Genomic DNA, 26,822 nt, shown 5'->3' on the forward strand with positions numbered 1-26,822 from the left:
TTAACAATCTAGCCACTAGTTTGGCAGGAGGCCGCCACACCAGAGGTGCGCTTACATTACAGTTATAAAACTGCAACATTAACATCCCTCCTTCAGAGTGCAGACACTGTACTTCCCATCTCCAGGATTCAAGTCCTGCCTGCCGGTTTCCCTGAATCCCTTCATAAATGTTACCTTGCTTACACTCCAACAGCACGTCAAGTCCTAAAAACCACTAACATGCTCATGCATGCTTGCTGGAAGTCCAAGCTCCTCCACACAAAACCTCCCTTACCCCCCTCCCTCCAACCTTTCCTAGGCTGACCCCTACCCCACCTTCCCTCCACTACAGATTTATACACTCTCGAAGTCATTCTATTTCATTGAATCCTCTCTACAGGATGGTATATAGCAGGGCTACTCAACTACTATGAGCAAAGGTCCACTTGGACAAGTACCAATGTATGCAGAGGTCCAGATATATTTTTTTCCCAGCCCATATGCATCCAAACTCTTCTTCTAAAATGCCAAAAAAAGTTAACTTCATTGCACAAGTGATAATTACCAATATGAATTACCACTGAATGGAAGAAAATATCAGTGTTTAGCTATGCTACAATACTGTATTCCATTCAGTGTATGTAGTCCATTCAGATAAAATAATGTATTAATCTTGCTCTTGAGTACCACCTGATCCTGAATATGGCAACAGCTGTTATTTAACTAAGCTTTCTCCTAAAGCCTGTGATCCAACTACAACACTCAGAGGGGTCCAGATTCGGACTGTGGGCCACCAACTGACTAGCCCTGATATATAGGTCTTCTTTCTTTCAACACACCGGCCGTATCCCTCCGAGGCGGGGCGGCCCAAAAGAAAAAATGAAAGTTTCTCCTTTTACATTTAGTAATATATACAGGAGAAGGGGTTACTAGCCCCTTGCTCCCGGCATTTTAGTCGCCTCTTATAACACACATGGCTTACGGAGGAAGAATTCTGTTCCACTTCTCCATGAAGATAAGAGGAAATAAACAAGAACAAGAACTAGTAAGAAAATAGAAGAAAATCCAGCGGGGTGTGTATATATATGCTTGTACATGTATGTGTAGTGTGACCTAAGTAGAAGTAGCAAGACGTACCTGAAACCTTGCGTGTTTGTGAGACAGAAAAATGGACACCAGCAATCCTACCATCATGTAAAACAATTACAGGCTTTCGTTTTACACTCACTTGGCAGGACGGTAGTACCTCCCTGGGCGGTTGTTGTCTACCAACCTACTACCTAGGTGGTATATAGGTACTGGCAGTATATCCTCTGCTACGTACACTTCACATTTCTTGTTCATCAGATACTGGTCCTTCAAGAACTAGCAATAACACTTACCTCCAGTGACTGCAGGTTGAGCTAGAGGTTGAAAGGAGCTCTGGGTGTTAGAGGTCACGTCTGAAGGAATTTCCGAGTTCTCCGTTACCATGTTATTATCTGAAATAAACATGAACATGCTGGAGAAAGGAAGCATTGTTTTGATGTGATTGTAACAAGAAGCAATTCTGTAATGAACAAACTTTGTCCATTGTACAGTAGGACCCCCATATCCATTGTGGATACATTCCAAGGACATGCTGCAGACACCTACACCACTGATAGTAGCAAACCCTATATGTATATGTATATGTATATGTATATGTATATGTATATGTATATGTATATGTATATGTCATTTTTCATTTACATACATCCCTTTTATAAATAACAAAAAGGCACAATACCGTGACTGGAACGATACACAAATAACCCGCACATAAAAGAGAGAAGCTTACGACGACGTTTCGGTCCGACTTGGACCATTGACAAAGTGACTTTGTCAATGGTCAAAGTGGGACCGAAACGTCTTCGTAAGCTTCTCTCTTTTATGTGCGGGTTATTTGTGTATCCCTATTATAAAGTTTAATTGATAAACTGGACTGGACAAGCACCTAAAGTCGATACCTGACCAGCCGGGCTGTGGCTCGTACGTTGGATTGCGTGCAGCCAGCAGTAACAGCCTGGTTGATCAGGCCCTAATCCACCATGAGGCCTGGTCACAGACCGAGCCGCGAGGGCGTTGATCCCCAGAACTCTCTCCAGGTAAACATTAGGTATAGAATTATAACTTTCACTGATGGGAAGCACTTCACAGCTTCTCTTAGACTTTGAAGAACTGCCATCATCACTACTTTTGCCCTTTGGGGCCGTTATTAAGCAAAATTAAGGGTTATTTTCGGATCACGGTAAACCGTGGATAACTGATACAGTGGATACCAGACCTCTTTTCTTATATAAATCACTAAATGTACAAAGAAAGCCTTCTTTTTCGGGTCACTCTGCTTTGGTGGGAGACAGCCTGTGTGTTAATCCTTTCAGGGTTGGTGCCGTACTAGTACGCATAAATTCTAGCGAGAGAAAGCTGGTAGGCCTACATATGAAAGAATGGGTCTATGTGGTCAGTGTGTACAGTATAAAAAAAATCCTGCAGCACACAGTGCATAATGAGAAAAGAAAAAACTATGACCGTATTTTTGGATTAAAACAGCGACTTTGCAGTGTATTTTCGTATGGTATTTATGGTTGTATTCTAGCTTTCCTGGTCTCATTTTATAGAATGGAAGACATATTACAGAAATTGAGATGATTTTGGTTGGTTTTACAATGAAAAGTACCTTGAAATTAAGCTCAAAGTAGCAGAAATGTTCGATTTTTGCCGAAGTTCAAAAGTAAACAAATCATGCCATGCATCTAATACACATCAACTGGCGAGTCTAATATTCTTTCACAAGTGCGCTGATATTATTTATACCATTTCTACACTAATGCAGTAGTCTGCATAATAGTAAATCCTCTATTTTTTTGTGAAAATAAAAATTCAAAGTGGAAAGCAAAAGAATGCAAGAGGGGCCTGGGAACGTGACTAATGAACAGAGTAAATGTTATTTTAGTGCCAGGAATGTCTTTCTTGTTTATTCTGGACCCTATTTTGAAATTGGCATCTTTTGAAATTTATGTGAAATTGGCAAAATTGCTAAATTCTGACCACTTTACTGGATAGTTGAAATAGGTAAATGGGTGGTTTCTTGTACTCATCCGATACAAAAAAATAGAGTTCTAGCAAAATAGTTATGATTTTTGTCGACATTGAAATTGGCCAAAAATAGGGATCAAAGTGGGCGAAATCGCCGATGCGTAAACATCATCGAGACTGCTAACTTTGCGAGAGCATAATTCCGTAAGTTTTCCATCAAATTTCATACTTTTGGTGTCATTATGATCGGGAAAAGATTCTCTATCATTTCATAAGAAAAAATAAAAATTTCCGACCCTGAGAACAGGTTTAGGAGACGGCCTGCCGACCCTGAAAGAGTTAAAAAATAAATAAATGAATGATAATTTTTATAACAAATCGGCAGTTTCCCACCAAGGGAGGGCGGCCCAAAAATATATTAAAGTCTGCAAAGTAAAAGGAAAAATAGCTTACCAATTTCATTTGCTTTCCCTGAGAGCCTGCTGGTGTGACTGTTAGCCGTCATGTCTTGGGGCTTCTGCGATCTGTCAACACAACAGAGAGCTCGGTAAACCCAAGATAAATCATAAACAGCTTTCAACGAGTAAACTAAAGAATGGATGGCGACTCGAACCACAATATCAGCATATAGTGGGCCCAATGCTATAAACATTCAGTTACAGAGCTTACAATAGGATTTCACAACCAGCACGTCTGTGACGTAAGTCATAGTTTACAGGAGGGCGCCGCATATACAGCATCTCTTTCTGGTGTTCCATATTTTCACTGACTTTCAAGTGAGCCATTGTTCCACCTACCAGCAACTATCGCTGGTGCAATGAACATAATGAACAATGGCTCAATTTGAACCCAATGAAAAGAAGTACATGCGGCGCCCTCCTGTATTTCCACAATACAATCTTTATACAGGAATGAGAGACATTTGACCGCATGTAAAAAGTACATGGTTATGCAGAGCATTTCGGGCAAACTTAAGCCTAACTTAATACTGCAAGGGCAATAAATATTACAGATATGTATATAAGGTTATTTGGTGTACACAAATAAGAATTTGATGACTGTAAATGTAAGTCACGCTGCCTCGGTGGGAGACGGCCAACTTGTCGAAAAAAAAAAAAAAAAAATGTAAGTAGGTTAAATACAACATTGTATATGATTACCATTGGTCTTTGATTTACAAAGGGGTTACGCACTCATCCAAAGTTGAAATTATCATTTATCAAATATGAATACGATATGCTAAATAAATAAATAACTGCTGTCACTGTATAAGTAATTAAATAATTACTGTAAATACAGTGGACCCTCGGTATTCGATATTAATCCGTTCCTGAGAGCTCATCGAATACCGATAATATCGAAAACCCAATCAATTTTCCTCATAAGAAATAATGAAAATCAAATTAATCCGTGCAAGACATCCAAAAGTGTGAAAAAAAAATTTTTACTACATGAAATATTAAGTTTAATGCAATAGAATAATTACAATAACAATAAAATAATTGACACTTACCTTTAATGAAGATCTGGTGATGATTGATGGGATGGGAGGAGGGGAGAGTGTTAGTGTTTAGAAGGGGAATCCCCTTCCATTAGGACTTGAGGTAGCAAGTCCTTTTCCGGGGTTACTTCCCTTCTTCTTTTAATGCCACTAGGACCAGCTTGAGAGTCACTGGACTTCCGTCGCACAACATAACTGGCAGCCTCACCATGCCTAATCACACTATGTATGCCACTATGATTCTTAAATCTTTCAAACCAACCTTTGCTGGCCTTAAATTCACTAACATCACCACTAGTTGCAGGCAATTTCTTTACCAAATCGTCATGCAACTGCCTAGCCTTTTCACAAATGATCGCTTGAGAGATGCTATCTCCTGCTATCTGTTTTTCATTTATCCACACCAGTAACAATCTCTCAACATTTTCTAACACTTGCAGTCACTGTTTCGTAATCACAGTTGCACCTTTTGCAAGAACAGCTTCCTTGATTGCCGTTTTCCTGGTCACTATAGTAGAGATGGTTGATTGGGGTTTATTATACAACCTGACCAGCTCCGACACACGCACTCCACTTTCGTACTTTGCAATTATCTCTTTCTTCATTTCATAAGTCATTAGCGACTTTTTTCTCGAAGGGTTGGCACTAGAAGCTTTCTTGGGGCCCATGGTGACTTATTTTGCAGAAACAAGCATCAAACACAGTGATAATATGGAATGTACCGAATGTATCCTTAGATGCGCGCACACTGGCTGGCTTGTAAACACTAGCACACACGGAGCAGTTCAGGCCACATGTGGACAGGTGTCGTATGAATCGTATCGAATACCGGGTTTTCAATCGAATACTGAGGAAAATTTTTTGCGTTAAAATGCATCGAAAACCGGATTTATCGAATACCGATGCCATCGAATACCGGGGGTCCACTGTACCAGTATTGAAAGGTAAATAAATGAATACACGTTACAGACTTGTTACCTTTATGTTGGGTAATTATCTTAAGTTTTATCTCTAAGTAATTGCTCTTGCAACATTATGTCGAACCATCATAAAACTATCATATTTTCCGGCATATAGGACACATGAGCATTACAACTTAATTGCCATAATGAACTGTACGTCCATTTATAAAACACCACTTACACAAATAACCCGCACATAAAAGAGAGAAGCTTACGACGACGTTTCGGTCCGACTTGGACCATTTACAAAGTGACTTTGTAAATGGTCCAAGTCGGACCGAAACGTCGTCGTAAGCTTCTCTCTTTTATGTGCGGGTTATTTGTGTATCGTTCCAGTCACGGTATTGTGCCTTTTTTTGTTATTTTAAAACACCACGTACCAGTAACTTGAGCATATAAGACATAGGCTGATTTCCCCATGATTTTTGTTGGGAAAAAATAAGGATACCCCATATACTGGACAATACAATATTTGGTTGTATCAGCAGCCCAACTATGACCCTAGTGCAGTATTATTCACTAATTTTTGCAAGAGAGCCACTTTGGTTAAACACATTGATTGAGAGAGCCGCAGCTACTGTAAGTTAGCGTAATTCAACTAAATTAAGTAGTACTGAGCTGCTAGTGCAATACAGTAAATGAGAAAAAGTAGACAAGAGCCGTGAATTGAGTCATCACGAGCCGCACAATGAATACCACTGCCCTAGTGTCTTGTACCTCTGAAGGTGCAGGATAAAACAGCATCACCACAGTTGGTAATGGTTGCGCATCATCACAGAACTGCTGGTTGTATAAATCATCTATGGTAAGCTGTGGCTGTGTGGCCACAGCACTGAGCTTGCTAGAAGCATAGACAACGAATCAAGTCCCCATCCATCCTATAAACTTTTCTTTTTCTTTTTGGGCCACCCTGTTTCAGTGGGATGTGGCAGGTTTGTTGAAAGAAGATATTCATGGGGTGTGCTGAACCAATAGGGGTTATACGTCTGGGGGTACGGAAGGCATTCAGACTCGATTCAAAGAACTCAAGAAAAGGTCCTATTCCCTAGATCAAGAGCCCCTCACCAGCATCAAGGAACTTCCCCTCAGTAGTAATGATTTTCCAGGCAGCCTTATCTAGGCATTTTTTTTTCATTAAGGTTTTCCCCTTTTGTCCCTCCCTTTCCCTCCCTTCTGTCCCCTCATTCTCTCTCTTCCTGACCCAGATACTTCAAGTCAGTGCTAGATCAGCCAGGCTGTGATTCATATGTTGGACTATGTACACCCAGCAGTAACAGCCTGGTTGATCAGGCCCTGATCCACCACAAGACCTGGCCGTGTACTGGGCCGCAGGGGCGTTGACCCCCCCAGAATACCCTCCAGGTAGACCCCCTCTTCTAGTCTCCCCTGTATCTCCTCACTCAGTGACGACTTCACAACGGTCCAGGGTCGGCCAATATGTCGTCATAAGTTTTCTAACTGTGGGTTATTGTTTGATACGTTCCAGCCACAATATTGTGACTTTCTACTCTTCTTTCCAGGTATGGGGATGACCTGATGACGCTGAAGGGTTCCTGATCCAAGACACTGAAACAACGTTTGCCTTACTAGGCTCAAATTTGATTACTCACCTTTCCCGAAGGGCATAATAATCACTACAGTTTTAGCGTTTCCAATGAATATAACAAAAACACTAATAATAATAATAATAATAATAGTAATAACAATAATAGTAATAGTAATAATAATAATAATATTAGTAATAATAATAATAATACTAGTAATGATAAAAGTTCATTGCCTCAGCAATCCCCACTTCTCTTACTTGTTAATGAATATTTTTGATCTAATGAACTGTGATGTCTGCACACTCGCAGCAAGATAGTTATATTAAATGAATGATGGTGAAAGTTTGATATGCTTGATCCAACAGATGAGCCTGGTCCAGGGCCAGGCTGCAGAAGGAAAAAACTCAAAACCCGTAAAAAAAAATAAAAAATATATCACCCTGCCTTAGTAACAGAGCTGTCAGGGGAAAAAAATTTCTGGCTTTTCCAGAAATGAAATATGGCTAAAAATGTGGAAAGAATGCTAGACAATTCAATTATCCTTTTTTTTTTTTTTGCTTTTTAACCCATAAACGGTCCAAGCAGATCTACGTTCACATGTGTAGCGCTACAAAAGTAGATCTACGTTTTTTTTACATATTTTCAAATGTAAAAAAACAAAAACAAGATCTACTTTTTTTACATACAGTGGACCTCCGGTTAACGATATTTTTTCACTCCAGAAGTATGTTCAGGTGCCAGTACTGACCGAATTTGTTCCCATAAGGAATATTATGAAGTAGATTAGTCCATTTCAGACCCCCAAACATACACGTACAAACGCACTTACATAAATACACTTACATAAATGGTCGCATTCGGAGGTAATCGTTATGCGGGGGTCCACTGTACTTTCAAATGTTGAAAAAACGTATATATACGTCTGGAACGTTTACAAGTTAAGCACAGTGGCTGTCGCCACGGTAGCGAGACCCCCCTACACTCAAAACAGTAAAAAAAGAGGAAACACATCTGCCATCACTCATTCAACTGCTGTCTTGCCAAAAGTGTGCCAGAAGCTTGAAGGTATTAAAAGAATAAGAATGTGTAACCAAAGTCACTCTGAATGGAGGTGCATAATTTTTTAATAGCCCAGAAATATTTTTAGACTTACTTCCATATTTCTCAAAAAATAAAAATGAACAATATTGTGACTGGAACAATACACAAATAACATACACATAGGGGAAAGAAACTTACGATGACATCTTGGTCCAACTTGGACTACTAACTATTCCAAGTCGGGTCGAAATGTTGTCGTAAAGTTTCTTTCTCTTATATGCAGGTTATCTGAGTATTCTTTATTTTAAAAACAAATATCTGATACAAATCTGAAAAGATATGGAAAAACAAAAAACTTGCAACCTGGAAAGCTGAGACGGAGTATGGAGGTCCTTGACTAAACCTACGAAGGTGTCATTGGAGGGTAAGGAACTCTGCTGTGTGGAAGTTTCAGAAGGCGGCAAGAAACTCCTGCAAAATGACACATATAATCAATTTTAAAATTCAAATGGAGTGACAGTTCAGACCGGCGGTCGAGCACATTCTAGTACAGTTGTACTTTAGCCCACTGCATTATAACAAGCAATAAAACATGCAAAGTTGAATACTGTACAGTAGTAGTAGTAGTACAATGACAGTATACTTTAAAGGAGAGGTTCGGGATATTAGCAGTTTGGAGGGATATGTTGTGTATCTTTATATGTACATGCTTCTAAACTGTTGTGTTCTGAGCACCTCTGCAAAAACAGTGATTATGTGTGAGTGTGGTGAAAGTGTTGAATGATGATGAAAGTATTTTCTTTCTTTTTGGGTCACCCTGCCTCGGTGGGTCACCCTGCCTCGGTGGGTCACCCTGCCTTGGTGGGTCACCCCGCCTCGGTGGGTCACCCCGCCTCGGTGGGTCACCCCGCCTCAGTGGGTCACCCTGCCTCGGTGGGTCACCTTGCCTCGGTGGGTCACCCTGCCTCGGTGGGTCACCCCGCCTCGGTGGGTCACCCTTCCTCGGTGGGTCACCCTGCCTCGGTGGGTCACCCTGCCTCGGTGGGTCACCCCGCCTCGGTGGGTCACCCCGCCTCAGTGGGTCACCCTGCCTCGGTGGGTCACCCCGCCTCGGTGGGTCACCCCGCCTTGGTGGGTCACCCCGCCTCGGTGGGTCACCCCGCCTCGGTGGGTCACCCCGCCTCGGTGGGTCACCCTGCCTCGGTGGGTCACCTTGCCTCGGTGGGAGACAGCCGACTTGTTAAAAAAAAAAATTAGTACAGTAGTAGTAATAGTAACAGTGTAGCAGTGATATTTACACAGCAACATACTAACAGTGTAGCAGTGATATTTACACAGGAATGAACATAGCAATAGTGTGGCTGTGATATTTACGGAGCTGCAAATATTACTGTACAGCAGATAATTAGTATTTTCATTGGGAAGCTCCACACCCACAGGGTCATAGACCACCTGGGGAATGAGAGGCAATCAGGTTCAACCAAAGAAATAAAACCTTTACCAAACCTTTCATGTTTTTCCCACTGCCAGAGCCCAGCTGGGCCAGGCTTACTGGTGCTTGCATGGTCAACTAGGCTATTACTGCTGGTGGCCTGATAGTCCACCAGCAACAACACACCTGGGTAGTTCTGGTCACTGTATTACAGAATGGACACAAATGTGCTGGAGAACATACGGATTCCATTTATCAGAAATCTTTCCTATGAGGATAGACTAAGGGCACTGAATCTACATCCTTGAAAGGCATAAAATTAGGGAGGATATGACTGGGAAAAAAAATAAGACAGGCATACTCCAAAGAAAAGCCGAGAAGAATCTTTCCTCCGTAAGGCATGCATATCATAAGAGGCAACTAAAATTCCAGGAGCAAGGTGCTAGTAACACCTGTATAAATTACTAAATTCCAGGAGCAAGGTGCTAGTAACACCTGTATAAATTACTAAATTCCAGGAGCAAGGTGCTAGTAACACCTGTATACATTACTAAATTCCAGGAGCAAAGTGCTAGTAACACAACTTCGTAACATCAGCAACACAATTTTGTAAGTGTAACACAACTTGAATATCGAAACATCAGCAACACAACTCGTTGACAAGCTGGGGATCCCAGGGTACACACGACTCACCTGTTGTGGTGCAGTGGCATTAGAAAGATGCTCCTGGGATCTCCGGTCATCTGGTTGGGGCTGAAAGGTTGACTGCTGATGCGGTTGGGACTAGGCTTCGCAGGAGTAGGCCTGAAGCACACAACAACATCACTACAATACAAATTAATTAAATTCTGTAGTATACAAACTACAGTTCACATTTTTTTTTTTTTGTAAATGAACCGGCCATATCCCACAGAGGCAGGGTGACCTAAAAAGAAAAACAAAAGTTTCCTTTGTTTAGTAATGCATACAGAAGAAGGGGGTTACTAGCCCCTTGCTCCCGGCATTTTAGTCGCCTCTTATGACATGCATGGCTTACGGAGGAAGAATTATCTTCCACTTCCCTATGTAGTTTACATGTTGTAAAATATTATTCTTCTTTCTTTCAACACACCGGCCGTATCCCACTGAGGCGGGGTGGCCCAAAAGAAAAAATCAAAGTTTCTCCTTTCAAATTTAGTAATATATACAGGAGAAGGGGTTACTATCCCCTTGCTCCCGGCATTTTAGTCGCCTCTTACAACACGCATGGCTTACGGAGGAAGAATTATCTTCCACTTCCCTATGTAGTTTACATATTGTAAAATATTATTATTATTATAATTAAAAAGAAGCACTAAGCCACAAGGGCTATACAGCATTGTAAAATATTACACGGGCATTTTGGGCAGACTAAGCCTAATGCTTACACACTACTTAAGATTACACATATTTGAAGAGAAGTGAGCTAGAGGTCATCACAGAAACACTGGCAGGTATTCATCTATAAAAACTTGCATTTGTGGTCACAGTGGTGGCCCATGCTAACCTCCCTATGGTGTATAGAAATATACCTAGTTGGATGAATATTACTGTAACCAGCTGGCCCAGTTGTTAATGCACTGACCTGTAGTTTTATAACTCAATCACCATGGGTTCAAACCTCATTCATTCCGTGGTTTATTCGGAAGGTTTATAGATCCCAATGTCTCCATTATCAGTAGTTGTTTCTTCTTCTTTTAACAAACCAGCCGTATCCCACCAAGGTGAGGTGGCCCAAAAAGAAACAAAAGTTTCTCTTTTTAAATTTAGTAATATATACATGAGAAGGGGTTACCAGCCCCTTGCTCCCTGTATTTTAGTCGCCTCTTACGACATGCATGGCTTAAGGGGGAAGAATTCTGTTCCACTTCCCCGCTTCATATTCGCCTTATGATATTTTCAACTAATGATGGGTTCACCAGAACGTAACCCCATCGTAAATCGAGGAGCACTGGTATAGACGAGTACACACGACTGAGTACAGAAAGTCCACAAATCACCAGCACAAATACATCCACACGCAAACACCACTTGGCAAGTAATGTTTATCAAACAGTGAGTCGCAGTACAAACAAGTGTAAAACATCTTTACCATGCTGGTGTAGGCACCATGGTGGAATCACTGCTGACTGAATTATCTCCACGGCCGACTGCAGCTTTTTTCACCCGACTGCAAGGATAAATATAACAATTAACACATTAAATGCAAAGCGTCAGGAAACGCTTGTCCTGCTTCCTGATAAACATTACACCTATCAAAATATGAATAAAACTAACAAATTTCTTTTCTGCAGTATACAAGGACAGTGGTACCTCGAGTTACAATCTTAATTCATTCCAGAAGGCTGTTTGAGACCGAATGAATTTGTTCCCATAAGGAATAATGTAAATTAGATTAGTCTGTTTCAGACCCCCAAAAATACACTTACAAAAATAAACTTACATAATTGTTCGAGTTGGGAGCTGTACGAAACACGAGGTACATGTACCACTGTAGTGTGGTTCACAGGTGGTAAAATAATACACAAATAACCCGAACATAGAAGAGAGGAGCTTACGACGTTTCGGTCCGACTTGGACCATTTACAAAGGCACAAAAGAAAGCCACTAGCATGGGTAGACTAGTCCTAATATGTAAGGCCTACTCAAGAAGCGAATAAAGGCAAATATGCCTCGTAACAATAAATTTTTAAATTATGCTTGGTAAACTATGTTAATATGAGCTGAAAAAACTGAAACAGCTTACAAAATGCTAGAAAAATCATAAAAAATGTGAAAAATATTGTAAAAGTAATCCAGAGTACAAGTTTTAACTTATTGAACGATCCTGTTGACTTCTAACAAGACTGATGCTGAGTACAAATTTTAACTGAGTGATCTTGTTAACCTCTAACGAGACTAATCCAGAATACAAGTGTTAACTAACTCAATGATCTTGTTAACCTCTAACGAGACTAATCCAGAATACAAGTGTTAACTAACTCAATGATCTTGTTAACCTCTAACGAGACTAATCCAGAATACAAGTGTTAACTAACTCCATGATCTTGTTAACCTCTAACAAGATTTATCCAGGGTAGAAGTGTTAACTAACTCGACGATCAATACACCAATCAGAAACAGGTGGGCATACACAGAGAAAGATCGTGGTCAGCAGGATTCGATCCCACCAAAGAGAGATGGGAACCCAGCCCATCTCTCTGCAGTGGGATTGAGTCCTGCTGACTGCAATCTTTCTCTATTTACTCAGTGATCTTGCTGGCCTCTAACAAGACTTATCCAGAGTACAAGTGCTAATTAACTCAATGATCTTGCTAACCTCTAACAAGATTGATCCAGAGTACAAGTGTTAACTAACTCAATGATCTTGGTAACCTCTAACAAGATTGATCCAGAGTACAAGTGTTAACTCAATGATCTTGTTAACCTCTAACAAGACTGATCCAGAGTACAAGTGTTAACTCAATGATCTTGTTAACCTCTAACAAGACTGATCCAGGGTACAAGTGTAAACTAACTCAATGATCTTGCTAACCTCTAACAAGACTGATCCAGAGTACAAGTGTTAACTAACTCAATGATCTTGTTAACTACTAACAAGACTGATCCAGAGTACAAGTGTTAACTAACTCAATGATCTTGTTAACTACTAACAAGACTGATCCAGAGTACAAGTGTTAACTAACTCAATGATCTTGGCAGCCACTATGTTAACACTGGGCAGCTTCACCATTTCGCCATCATTACAGTCCAGGATCAACACATGTTTGTCGACGGTCATGTCTTCCCCGTTTCTGGCAGCTTTTAAGCACTTCACGTTTTTCATCTGGATGACGTCCTTAGCCTGAAATACAAAAAAAAAAAGGTGGTAAATTTCAAGGATTTCAAACGTTTCCCCAAAACTGGAAAAAAAAAAAAAAAAAAAAAAAAAAAAAAACGTAAAATATGCAAAGTCTAAATTAAAATTTTCGAAAGGCTACAAACACATTAAAATTAAAGAAATTAAATGATAAAAGGCTAAAAAAAAGTGCAATAAAGTAAAATTAGAGAAATTAAATGAAAAAAAAAGGCCAAAAAAAAAAAGTCCGATCAAGTTCTAATAACAATCCAAAAATATAGCATTTAAAAATAACAAATTTTAGACAAATTCTGAAAGTGTAAAAAAAAACTTAACCTAAAATTCCCCCCCCAAAAAAAAAATCTTAAAAATTTCATGCAATTACAAATTAAAAAAAAAAAAATCCTCTGCCTTACAAAATTCCACTGAATTTCCAAGAAATTCAATAAAATCCCTCCAACCCCCCCAAAAAAAAAATCCAATAAATTAAAATGTATGTAAAAGATCAATAGAAGGGAATTCTGGCCAAAATAAAAACAAAACTTTTAGAGGTGAACTCTTGATTTTACTAATGGGGGGGTGTGGGGGTGGGGGTGGGGGTGGGGGGGGGAGACGTCCGTTAAAATGAATTGGTCGTTAAATCCAAGTGACGTGATTGTTCTTCCACATTCAGAACAGAAATGAACAATTCTGGATTTAACAAATTATGTTCGTTTCAAAATGTTATCCATAACAATAACAAAATTCTAGAATTAACGGACTTTGTTCGTTGCAAATGTTATCCATAACAATAACAAAATTCTAGAATTAACGAACTTTGTTCGTTGCAAATGTTATCCATAACAATAACAAAATTCTAGAATTAACGAACTTTGTTCGTTGCAAATGTTATCCATAACAATAACAAAATTCTAGAATTAACGGACTATGTTCGTTGCAAATGTTATCCATAACAATAACAAAATTCTAGAATTAACGGACTATGTTCGTTGCAAATGTTATCCATAACAATAACAAACAATTCCAGAATTAACAGACCTTGTTAAATCAGGAATTCAGAATTTTTCAACAAGGAAATACTTTCTTGATTTAAGAACATCAGAAAGAAGGAACACTGCAGTAGGCCTACTGGCCCATGCAAGGCAGGTCCAATGCAGTAGGCCTACTGGCCCATGCAAGGCAGGTCCAATTCACCCACTGGCTTAAGTGAACGTTTAAATATTATTTGGATTAGTTAACCCTGACAGCTAATGGATAACCCAAGAAAACCAAGAAATAGCACAGGTGGAAATGTTGGGCATGTTACCTTATACCTGCTGTTAGTCTTCACCTAGCAGTAAGTAGGTACCTGGGTGTTAGGTACCTTACACCTGCTGTCACTGTTCACCTAGCAGTAAGTAGGTACCTGGGTGTTAGCTACATTACACCTGCTGTCACTGTTCACCTAGCAGTAAGTAGGTACCTGGGTATTAGTCACCTTATACCTGATGTCACTGTTCACCTAGCAGTAAGTAGGTACTTGGGTGTTAGTGGACTGGTGTGGGTTGCATCCTGGGGCACAAGACTGAAGGACACCAATGGAAATAAGACAGACAGCCCTTGATGATGCGCTGACTTTCCTGGGTTATCCTGGGTTGCTAACCCTCCCTACCCCAGGTTATCCTGAGTGGCTAACTCTCCCTAACATGACTCACGAAATCTTAATGACACGATTGCAAACAAACCATACCACGGGTGGGGTTTGACGGTCATAGAGTCTCAAAACTCCAGATCGTCGCGTTAGCCACTGGGCCAGCTGCTTCAATAAGATTCATCCAACTAGGTATATTTCTACACTGTAGGAAGGTTAGCATAGGCCACCACTGTGACCACAAATGCAAGTTTTTGCAGACGAATCTCCCGCTAGCGTGTCCGTGACGAACTCTAGCTCAAGTCCCCTCAAAGCTGTCAACATGACTCACGAAATCGTAATGACATGACTGCAAACAAACCATACCACGGGTGGTATGCTCTGTAAAAACTTGCATTTGTGGTCACAGTGGTGCCTATGCTAACCTGTACAGTACTTCCCACCACCACCACCACCACCACTCCTTCAGAGTGCAGGCACTGTACAATACTTCTCACCACCACTCCTTCAGAGTGAAGGCACTATACAGTACTTTCCACCACCACTTCTCCTTCAGAGTGCAGGCACTATACACTACTTTCCACCCTCATCAACCCTCCTTCACAGTGCAGGCACTGTACAGTACTTTCCACCCTCACCCCTCCAGAGTGCAGGCACTATACAGTACTTCCAACCACCACCACCCCTCCTTCAGAGTGCAGGCACTACACAGTACTTTCCACCACCATCCCTCCTTCAGAGTGCAGGCACTCTACCTTAACACTCACCACAATGCTCTCAGCTGCAGAGCAAGCATTTTTGACAAGCACATCCACCATCAGACTGCCTGGATTAGTATAGTACTCCGTCTGTGTTATTCCCTCTGTTGTCGCGTCATGGCCTCTATACTGAAAATAAAAAAGTAACGATATTCTGTAATTTAATGAATTATTATAATCATAACTAACCACTAAACCCATAAGGGTCATAAAGCGCTGATATTTTAATGAAGCAACTACAGGTTTTCTTTATTAAATACAAATTCGTTACAGTATGTCCTTGACTTACAAACACCAGAATCTCCTTTATTGTATATATCGCTATTTTAGTTGAACCTCGGTTGTTGATTGTGTTACTTGTCGAATAAATTGGTTTTTGAATGAGGCGTTCGAGAAAATTGTCCCGGTTTTTGTAAGTTGTCTCGGTTGTCGACAGACAAGTTTTCGCGTGAATGGGATGAAGCGGCTCAGGTTAAGTGCTCGTGGATTGCGCACTGGACGGTGGTAAAGAGAGACAAAGAAGAGATCACCAGGACAGTTGCATGACATATTAACAGGTGAGTCTCCTTCCAAGCAGTGACATCCCCCCTCCTCTCCTCCACCTCCTGCTTCCAGTATGCTATTACCTCTCCTCTGACACGTAAGGGGCTGTTCAATTTTCATTTACTGTACAGTACAGTGGACCCCCGCATAACGATTACCTCCGAATGTGACCAATTATGTAAGTGTATTTATGTAAGTGCGTTTGTACGTGTATGTTTGGGGGTCTGAAATGGACTAATCTACTTCACAATATTCCTTATGGGAATAAATTCGGTCAGTACTGGCACCTGAACATACTTACGGAGTGAAAAAATATCGTTAACCGGGGGTCCACTGTATTTCAATGAAAGTTTCATTTAGTATTCATTTTTAGTTTCCCTGAGCTGTATAATCTTGTTTTATGTAGCAGTTAGTACATTATTAATATATTATTACATTGTCATTTAGAGAGAATGGATCAAAGTAGAATGACATGGAAAGCATATAAATCTATAGGGGAAGGAAAGAGGGGTAGGGGTCGTCCTCGAAAGGGTTGGAGAGAGGGGGTAAAGGAGGTTTTGTGGGTAAGGGGCTTGGACTTCCAGCAAGCGTGCGTGAGCGTGTTAGATAGGAGTGAATGGAGACGAATGGTACTTGGGACCTGACGATCTGTTGGAGTGTGAGCAGGGTAATATTTAGTGAAGGGATTCAGGGAAACCGGTTATTTTCATATAGTCGGACTTGAGTCCTGGAAATGGGAAGTACAATGCCTGCACTTTAAAGGAGGGGTTTGGGATATTGGCAGTTTGGAGGGATATGTTGTGTATCTCTATACGTATATGCTTCTAAACTGTTATATTCTGAGCACCTCTGCAAAAGCAGTGATAATGTGTGAGTGTGGTGAAAGTGTTGAATGATGATGAAAGTATTTTCTTTTGGAGGATTTTCTTTCTTTTTTTGGGTCACCCTGCCTCGGTGGGAGACGACCGACTTGTTGAAAAAAGAAAAAAAAAAAAAAAAAAAAATTACATTGTCATTTGGCATCTGGAATGGATTAATTCTATTCACATTATTCTTTATGGGAAAAACTGCTTTGGTTGTTGTCAATTTTGGTTGCTGAATCGACATCTGGAACTAATTAAATTAAAAAACCAAGGTTCCACTGCATATCATTATTGTGTATATTATTATTATACACAATTCAGGTCCCCAATGTGTTCATAAGTTGAAGACGTCCAGTATTAGGAATACTATACACAATTTAGGAGGTCCCAATGTGTTCGTAAGTTGAAGACGTCCAGTATTAGGAATACTATACACAATTTAGGAGGTCCCAATGTGTTCGTAAGTTGAAGACGTCCAGTATTAGGAATACTATACACAATTTAGGAGGTCCCAATGTGTTCGTAAGTTGAAGACGTCCAGTATTAGGCATATTATACACAATTCAGAAGGTCCCCAATGTGTTCGTAAGTTGAAGACATCCAGCACTATGAATATTATACACAATTCAGAAGGTCCCCAATGTGTTTGTAAGTCGAGGATTTACTGAACTGTAAACACACATTGTAACCTTTGCAAAGAAATAAACTTTTGATTTAATTTGTATTATGTCATGTCCCATTTCACCTGATTATTCTGTGTGATATACATTTGCTATGAGTGATCTGTATAGTGAGGAAAGCGTACTGATTAACCTTAGGCGGAATTAACCCCTAAACCGAGAATGAACTACCTATCCTATGCATAAGTCAGTTTTTATATTTTTTGTGTGCTAATTTAAGCTGCAGTGTCATGGCAGACTCAGGTACAGTACCAATATTTGGAACCATCATAAGGAGCTAATTATAATTTAAGTGAGACATATTAAGACATTCCTCAGACATCTTCTTTTTTCAACAAACCGGCTGCATCCCACCGAGGCAGGGCAACCCAAAAAGAAAAACAAGTTTCTCTTTTTAACTTTAGTAATGTATACAGAGGGGAATAATTCCTCATAAACGTCTTAATATTTTTTTAACGTGACGGCAGTCTCCCGCCAAGGCAGAGTGAACCTGTACAAGAAGGAATGTGACAACTCTTGTGCTAGTGATGCAAGTGACCCTCCTTGATGCAGGCCTGGTAAACACTTCCCCGAGTCACTTGCTACTACAAAAACAAGGCATTATATGTGCTGTTATAGAAAAAATCAAGCCACCACCCAGGGAGGTACTACTACCGTCCTGCCAAGTGAGTGTAAAACGAAAGCCTGTAATTGTTTTACATGATGGTAGGATTGCTGGTGTCTTTTGTCTGTCTCATAAATATGCAAGATTACAGGCATGTCTTGCTACTTCTACTTACACTTAGGTCACACTACACATACATGTACACGTTTATTTACACACGCTAATCTGAGTTTTCTTTGATTTTATCTTAATAGTTCTTGGTCTTATTACTTTTCCTTTCATATCCATGGGGAAGTGGAATAAGAATCTTTCCTCCGTAAGCCATGTGTGTTGTAAAAGTCAACTAAAATGCCGGGAACAATGGGCTAGTAACCCCTTTTCCTGTAAAGATTACTAAAAAGAATAAGAAGAAGAAAATTGTCAAAGTGGGAAGTCTGAATGTGCGTGGATGTTGTGCAAATGATAAGAAAGAGATGATTGTGGATGTTATGAATGAGAAGAAGCTGGATATCCTGGCTTTAAGTGAAACAAAGCTGAAGGGGGTGGGAGAGTTTCAATGGAGAGGAATAAATGGGATTAGGTCAGGGGTTTCAAATAGAGTTAGAGCTGAAGAAGGAGTAGCAATAATGTTGAAGGATAAGCTATGGCAGGAAAAGAGGGACTATAAATGTATTAATTCAAGGATTATGTGGAGTAAAATAAAGATTAGATGTGAAAAGTGGGTTATAGTAAGCATTTATGCACCTGGAGAAGAGAGAAGTGTAGAGGAGAGAGAGATTTTGGGAAATGTTGAGTGAATGTATGGGGAGTTTTGAATCAAGTGTGAGAGTAATGGTGGTTGGGGATTTTAATGCTAAAGTAGGTAAAAATGTTATGGAGGGAGTAGTAGGTAAATTTGGGGTGCCAGGGGTAAATGTAAATGGGGAGCCTTTAATTGAGCTATGTGTAGAAAGAAATTTGGTAATAAGTAATATATATTTTATGAAAAAGAGGATAAATAAATATACAAGGCATGATGTAGCACGTAATGAAAGTAGTTTGTTAGATTATGTATTGGTGGATAAAAGGTTGATGGGTAGGCTCCAGGATGTACATGTTTATAGAGGGGCAACTTATATATCGGATCATTATTTAGTTGTAGCTACAGTTAGAGTAAGAGGTAGATGGGAAAAGAGGAAGGTGGCAACAACAAGTAAGAGGGAGGTGAAAGTGTATAAACTAAGGGAGGAGGAAGTTCGGGCAAGATATAAGCGACAATTGGCAGAAAGGTGGGCTAGTGCAAAGATGAGTAGTGGGGGGGTTGAAGAGGGTTGGAATAGTTTTAAAAATGCAGTATTAGAATGTGGGGCAGAAGTTTGTGGTTATAGGAGGGTGGGGGCAGGAGGAAAGAGGAGTGATTGGTGGAATGATGAAGTAAAGGGTGTGATAAAAGAGAAAAAGGTAGCTTATGAGAGGTTTTTACAAAGCAGAAGTGTTATAAGAAGAGCAGAGTACATGGAGAGTAAAAGAAAGGTGAAGAGAGTGGTGAGAGAGTGCAAAAGGAGAGCAGATGATAGAGTGGGAGAGGCACTGTCAAGAAATTTTAATGAAAATACAAAAAAATTTTGGAGTGAGTTAAACAAGTTAAGAAAGTCTAGGGAAAGTATGTGTTTGTCAGTTAAAAACAGAGTAGGGGAGTTAGTAGATGGGGAGATGGAGGTATTAGGTAGATGGCGAGAATATTTTGAGGAACTTTTAAATGTTGAGGAAGAAAGGGAGGCGGTAATTTCATGCACTGGCCAGGGAGGTATACCATCTTTTAGGAGTGAAGAAGAGCAGAATGTAAGTGTGGTGGAGGTACGTGAGGCATTACGTAGAATGAAAGGGGGTAAAGCAGCTGGAACTGATGGGATCATGACAGAAATGTTAAAAGCAGGGGGGGATATAGTGTTGGAGTGGTTGGTACTTTTCTTTAATAAATGTATGAAAGAGGGGAAGGTACCTAGGGATTGGCAGAGAGCATGTATAGTCCCTTTATATAAAGGGAAGGGGGACAAAAGAGATTGTAAAAATTATAGAGGAATAAGTTTACTGAGTATACCAGGAAAAGTGTACAGTAGGGTTATAATTGAAAGAATTAGAGGTAAGACAGAATGTAGGATTGCAGATGAGCAGGGAGGCTTCAGAGTGGGTAGGGGATGTGTAGATCAAGTGTTTACATTGAAGCATATATGTGAACAGTATTTAGATAAAGGTAGGGAAGTTTTTATTGCATTTATGGATTTAGAAAAGGCATATGATAGAGTGGATAGAGGAGCAATGTGGCAGATGTTGCAAGTATATGGAATAGGTGGTAAGTTACTAAATGTTGTAAAGAGTTTTTATGAGGATAGTGAGGCTCAAGTTAGGGTGTGTAGAAGAGAGGGAGACTACTTCCCGGTAAAAGTAGGTCTTAGACAGGGATGTGTAATGTCACCATGGTTGTTTAATATATTTATAGATGGGGTTGTAAAAGAAGTAAATGCTAGGGTGTTCGGGAGAGGGGTGGGATTAAATTATGGGGAATTAAATTCAAAATGGGAATTGACACAGTTACTTTTTGCTGATGATACTGTGCTTATGGGAGATTCTAAAGAAAAATTGCAAAGGTTAGTGGATGAGTTTGGGAATGTGTGTAAAGGTAGAAAGTTGAAAGTGAACATAGAAAAGAGTAAGGTGATGAGAGTATCAAATGATTTAGATAAAGAAAAATTGGATATCAAATTGGGGAGGAGGAGTATGGAAGAAGTGAATGTTTTCAGATACTTGGGAGTTGACGTGTCGGCGGATGGATTTATGAAGGATGAGGTTAATCACAGAATTGATGAGGGAAAAAAGGTGAGTGGTGCATTGAGGTATATGTAGAGTCAAAAAACGTTATCAATGGAGGCAAAGAAGGGAATGTATGAAAGTATAGTACGTAGTACCAACACTCTTATATGGGTCTGAAGCTTGGGTTGTAAATGCAGCAGCGAGGAGGCAGTGGAGATGTCCTGTCTAAGGGCAATGTGTGGTGTAAATATTATGCAGAAAATTCGGAGTGTGGAAATTAGGAAAAGGTGTGGAGTTAATAAAAGTATTAGTCAGAGGGCAGAAGAGGGGTTGTAGAGGTGGTTTGGTCATTTAGAGAAAATGGATCAAAGTAGAATGATATGGAAAGCATATAAATCTATAGGGGAAGGAAGGCGGGGTAGGGGTCGTCCTCAAAAGGGTTGGAGAGAGAGGGTAAAGGAGGTTTTGTGGGCGAGAGGCTTGGACTTCCAGCAAGCGTGCGTGAGCGTGTTAGATAGGAGTGAATGGAGACGAATGGTACTTGGGACCTGACGATCTGTTGGAGTGTGAGCAGGGTAATATTTAGTGAAGGGATTCAGGGAAACCGGTTATTTCCATACAGTCGGACTTGAGTCCTGGAAATGGGAAGTACAATGCCTGCACTTTAAAGGAGGGGTTTGGGATATTGGCAGTTTGGAGGGATATGTTGTGTATCTTTATACGTATATGCTTCTAAACTGTTGTATTCGGAGAGCCCGGGTTCGATTCCCGGCGGGTGGAAACATTTCGACACGTTTCCTTACACCTGTTGTCCTGTTCACCTAGCAGCAAATAGGTACCTGGGTGTTAGTCGACTGGTGTGGGTCGCATCCTGGGGGACAAGATTAAGGACCCCAATGGAAATAAGTTAGACAGTCCTCGATGACGCACTGACTTTCTTGGGTTATCCTGGGTGGCTAACCCTCCGGGGTTAAAAATCCGAACGAAATCTTATCTTATCTTATCTTATCTTAGCACCTCTGCAAAAACAGTGATAATGTGTGAGTGTGGTGAAAGTGTTGAATGATGATGAAAGTATTTTCTTTTTGGGGATTTTCTTTCTTTTTCGGGTCACCCTGCCTCGGTGGGAGACGGCCGACTTGTTGAAAAAAAAAAAAATGTCTACCAGAACATGATACAACTTATACAGACCATAGCTGACACCAATGACATACTATAATATTAATAATAATAATGTTTATTTCTAGCAGTACATGATACAACTTATACAGACCATAGCTGGCATCAATGACATACTATATAGGTACATTGTACTAGTGAAAAATGTATAATGTAGTACTGTGCATCCATGAAATCCATTTTTCATGGACATAATCCAAGTAATCCACGTTTCCTGGATTACAACACCCTGAAATATACTCCTGCCTCTGACCACAGGCATCTGAGAATCAATTCCCAAAATGAATACAGGAAGGCCCTGCTTATACAGCAGGTTAGGTTCCAGGCTACTGCTGTACAGGAGGGCCCTGCTTATACAGCAGGTTAGATTCTGGGTTACTGCTGTACAGGAGGGCCCTGCTTATACAGCAGGTTGGGTTCCAGGCTACTGCTGTACAGGAGGGCCCTGCTTATACAGCAGGTTAGGTTCCAGGCTACTGCTGTACAGGAGGGCCCTGCTTATACAGCAGGTTAGATTCTGGGTTACTGCTGTACAGGAGGGCCCTGCTTATACAGCAGGTTAGGTTCCAGGCTACTGCTGTACAGGAGGGCCTTGCTTATACAGCAGGTTAGGTTCCAGGCTACTGCTGTACAGGAGGGCCCTGCTTATACAGCAGGTTAGATTCTGGGTTACTGCTGTACAGGAGGGCCCTGCTTATACAGCAGGTTGGGTTCCAGGCTACTGCTGTACAGGAGGGCCCTGCTTATACAGCAGGTTGGGTTCCAGGCTACTGCTGTACAGGAAGGCCCTGCTTATACAGCAGGTTGGGTTCCAGGCTACTGCTGTACAGGAGGGCCCTGCTTATACAGCAGGTTGGGTTCCAGGCTACTGCTGTACAGGAAGGCCCTGCTTATACAGCAGGTTGGGTTCCAGGCTACTGCTGTACAGGAGGGCCCTGCTTATACAGCAGGTTAGGTTCTAGGCTACTGCTGTACAGGAGGGCCCCTGCTTATACAGCAGGTTAGGTTCTAGGCTACTGCTGTACAGGAGGGCCCTGCTTATACAGCAGGTTGGGTTCCAGGCTACTGCTGTACAGGAGGGCCCCTGCTTATACAGCAGGTTAAGTTCCAGGCCACTGCTGTGCAGGAGGGCCCCACTTATACAGCAGGTTAGGTTTCCGGGCTACTGCTGTACAGGAGGGAGCATAGGGCTACTGATGTACAGGAGGGAGCATAGGGCTACTGCTGTACAGGAGGGAGCATAGGGCTACTGATGTACAGGAGGGAGCATAGGGCTACTGCTGTACAGGAGGGAGCATAGGGCTACTGATGTACAGGAAGGGAACATAGGGCTACTGATGTACAGGAGGGGAGCACAGGGCTACTGCTGTACAGGAGGGAGCATAGGGCTACTGCTGTACAGGAGGGGAGCATAGGGCTACTGCTGTACAGGAGGGAGCATAGGGCTACTGATGTACAGGAGGGGAGCATAGGGCTACTGATGTACAGGAAGGGAACATAGGGCTACTGCTGTACAGGAGGGAGCATAGGGCTACTGATGTACAGGAGGGAACATAGGGCTACGGATGTACCGGAGGGGAGCATAGGGCTACTGATGTACAGGAGGGGAGCATAGGGCTACTGCTGTACAGGAGGGAACATAGGGCTACTGCTGTACAGGAGGGAGCATAGGGCTACTGACGTACAGGAGGGGAGCATAGGGCTACTGATGTACAGGAGGGAGCATAGGGCTACTGATGTACAGGAGGGGAGCATAGGGCTACTGATGTACAGGAAGGGAACATAGGGCTACTGCTGTACAGGAGGGAGCATAGGGCTACTGATGTACAGGAAGGGAACATAGGGCTACTGATGTACAGGAGGGAGCATAGGGCTACTGATGTACAGGAAGGGAACATAGGGCTACTGATGTAAAGGAGGGGAGCACAGGGCTACTGCTGTACAGGAGGGAGCATAGGGCTACTGCTGTACAGGAGGGAGCATAGGGCTAGTGCTGTACAGGAGGGGAGCATAGGGCTACTGCTGTACAGGAGGGAGCATAGGGCTACTGCTGTACAGGAGGGGAGCATAGGGCTACTGCTGTACAGGAGGGAGCATAGGGCTACTGCTGTACAGGAGGGAGCATAGGGCTACTGCTGTACAGGAGGGAGCATAGGGCTACTGATGTACAGGAGGGGAGCATAGGGCTACTGATGTACAGGAGGGAACATAGGGCTACTGCTGTACAGGAGGGAGCATAGGGCTACTGCTGTACAGGAGGGGAGCATAGGGCTACTGCTGTACAGGAGGGAGCATAGGGCTACTGATGTACAGGAGGGAGCATAGGGCTACTGCTGTACAGGAGGGAGCATAGGGCTACTGCTGTACAGGAGGGAGCATAGGGCTACTGCTGTAGAGGAGGGAGCATAGGACTACTGCTGTACAGGAGGGAGCATAGGGCTACTGCTGTACAGGAGGGAGCATAGGGCTACTGCTGTACAGGAGGGAGCATAGGGCTACTGCTGTACAGGAGGGAGCATAGGGCTACTGCTGTACAGGAGGGGAGCATAGGGCTACTGCTGTACAGGAGGGAGCATAGGGCTACTGATGTACAGGAGGGAGCATAGGGCTACTGCTGTACAGGAGGGAGCATAGGGCTACTGCTGTACAGGAGGGGAGCATAGGGCTACTGCTGTACAGGAGGGAGCATAGGGCTACTGCTGTACAGGAGGGAGCATAGGGCTACTGATGTACAGGAGGGAGCATAGGGCTACTGCTGTACAGGAGGGAGCATAGGGCTACTGATGTACAGGAGGGAGCATAGGGCTACTGCTGTACAGGAGGGGAGCATAGGGCTACTTATGTACAGGAGGGAGCATAGGGCTACTGCTGTACAGGAGGGAGCATAGGGCTACTGCTGTACAGGAGGGAGCATAGGGCTACTGCTGTACAGGAGGGAGCATAGGGCTACTGCTGTACAGGAGGGAGCATAGGTCTACTGATGTACAGGAGGGGAGCATAGGGCTACTGATGTACAGGAGGGAGCATAGGGCTACTGATGTACAGGAGGGAGCATAGGGCTACTGCTGTACAGGAGGGAGCATAGGTCTACTGATGTACAGGAGGGGAGCATAGGGCTACTGATGTACAGGAGGGAGCATAGGGCTACTGCTGTACAGGAGGGAGCATAGGGCTACTGCTGTACAGGAGGGAGCATAGGGCTACTGATGTACAGGAGGGGAGCATAGGGCTACTGATGTACAGGAAGGGAACATAGGGCTACTGATGTACAGGAGGGGAGCACAGGGCTACTGCTGTACAGGAGGGAGCATAGGGCTACTGCTGTACAGGAGGGGAGCATAGGGCTACTGCTGTACAGGAGGGAGCATAGGGCTACTGCTGTACAGGAGGGGAGCATAGGGCTACTGCTGTACAGGAGGGAACATAGGGCTACTGATGTACAGGAGGGGAGCATAGGGCTACTGATGTACAGGAAGGGAACATAGGGCTACTGATGTACAGGAGGGGAGCACAGGGCTACTGCTGTACAGGAGGGAGCATAGGGCTACTGCTGTACAGGAGGGGAGCATAGGGCTACTGCTGTACAGGAGGGAGCATAGGGCTACTGCTGTACAGGAGGGGAGCATAGGGCTACTGCTGTACAGGAGGGAACATAGGGCTACTGCTGTACAGGAGGGAGCATAGGGCTACTGATGTACAGGAGGGAACATAGGGCTACTGATGTACAGGAGGGGAGCATAGGGCTACTGATGTACAGGAGGGGAGCATAGGGCTACTGCTGTACAGGAGGGAACATAGGGCTACTGCTGTACAGGAGGGAGCATAGGGCTACTGACGTACAGGAGGGGAGCATAGGGCTACTGATGTACAGGAGGGAGCATAGGGCTACTGATGTACAGGAGGGGAGCATAGGGCTACTGATGTACAGGAAGGGAACATAGGGCTACTGCTGTACAGGAGGGAGCATAGGGCTACTGATGTACAGGAAGGGAACATAGGGCTACTGATGTACAGGAGGGAGCATAGGGCTACTGATGTACAGGAAGGGAACATAGGGCTACTGATGTAAAGGAGGGGAGCACAGGGCTACTGCTGTACAGGAGGGAGCATAGGGCTACTGCTGTACAGGAGGGAGCATAGGGCTAGTGCTGTACAGGAGGGGAGCATAGGGCTACTGCTGTACAGGAGGGAGCATAGGGCTACTGCTGTACAGGAGGGGAGCATAGGGCTACTGCTGTACAGGAGGGAGCATAGGGCTACTGCTGTACAGGAGGGAGCATAGGGCTACTGCTGTACAGGAGGGAGCATAGGGCTACTGATGTACAGGAGGGGAGCATAGGGCTACTGATGTACAGGAGGGAACATAGGGCTACTGCTGTACAGGAGGGAGCATAGGGCTA

At 42.5% G+C, this 26,822-nt stretch overlaps 1 protein-coding gene across 10 annotated transcripts in view; it reads right to left on the reverse strand.

The window, feature by feature from the left end:
* The window catches only part of LOC128702485 (uncharacterized), a 166,904-nt gene that overhangs the window by 118,371 nt on the left and 21,711 nt on the right, over nucleotides 1–26,822 (reverse strand). For 7 of the 10 annotated variants that reach the window (XM_070105347.1, XM_070105351.1, XM_070105348.1 and 4 more), the window contains exons 8-14: nucleotides 15,773–15,892; nucleotides 13,224–13,381; nucleotides 11,630–11,707; nucleotides 10,213–10,323; nucleotides 8,451–8,558; nucleotides 3,490–3,560; nucleotides 1,362–1,460 (exon numbers count right to left, since the gene is read on the reverse strand). In XM_070105347.1, coding sequence (XP_069961448.1) covers nucleotides 1,362–1,460; nucleotides 3,490–3,560; nucleotides 8,451–8,558; nucleotides 10,213–10,323; nucleotides 11,630–11,707; nucleotides 13,224–13,381; nucleotides 15,773–15,892 — 745 coding nt within the window. The remainder of the gene's footprint in view (nucleotides 1–1,361; nucleotides 1,461–3,489; nucleotides 3,561–8,450; nucleotides 8,559–10,212; nucleotides 10,324–11,629; nucleotides 11,708–13,223; nucleotides 13,382–15,772; nucleotides 15,893–26,822) is intronic. The other 3 variants (XM_070105349.1, XM_070105353.1, XM_070105354.1) reach the window with 3 other exon arrangements.

Source organism: Cherax quadricarinatus, chromosome 98 (assembly GCF_038502225.1).
Source record: "Cherax quadricarinatus isolate ZL_2023a chromosome 98, ASM3850222v1, whole genome shotgun sequence".
In the NCBI taxonomy this organism is placed as follows: domain Eukaryota; kingdom Metazoa; phylum Arthropoda; class Malacostraca; order Decapoda; family Parastacidae; genus Cherax; species Cherax quadricarinatus.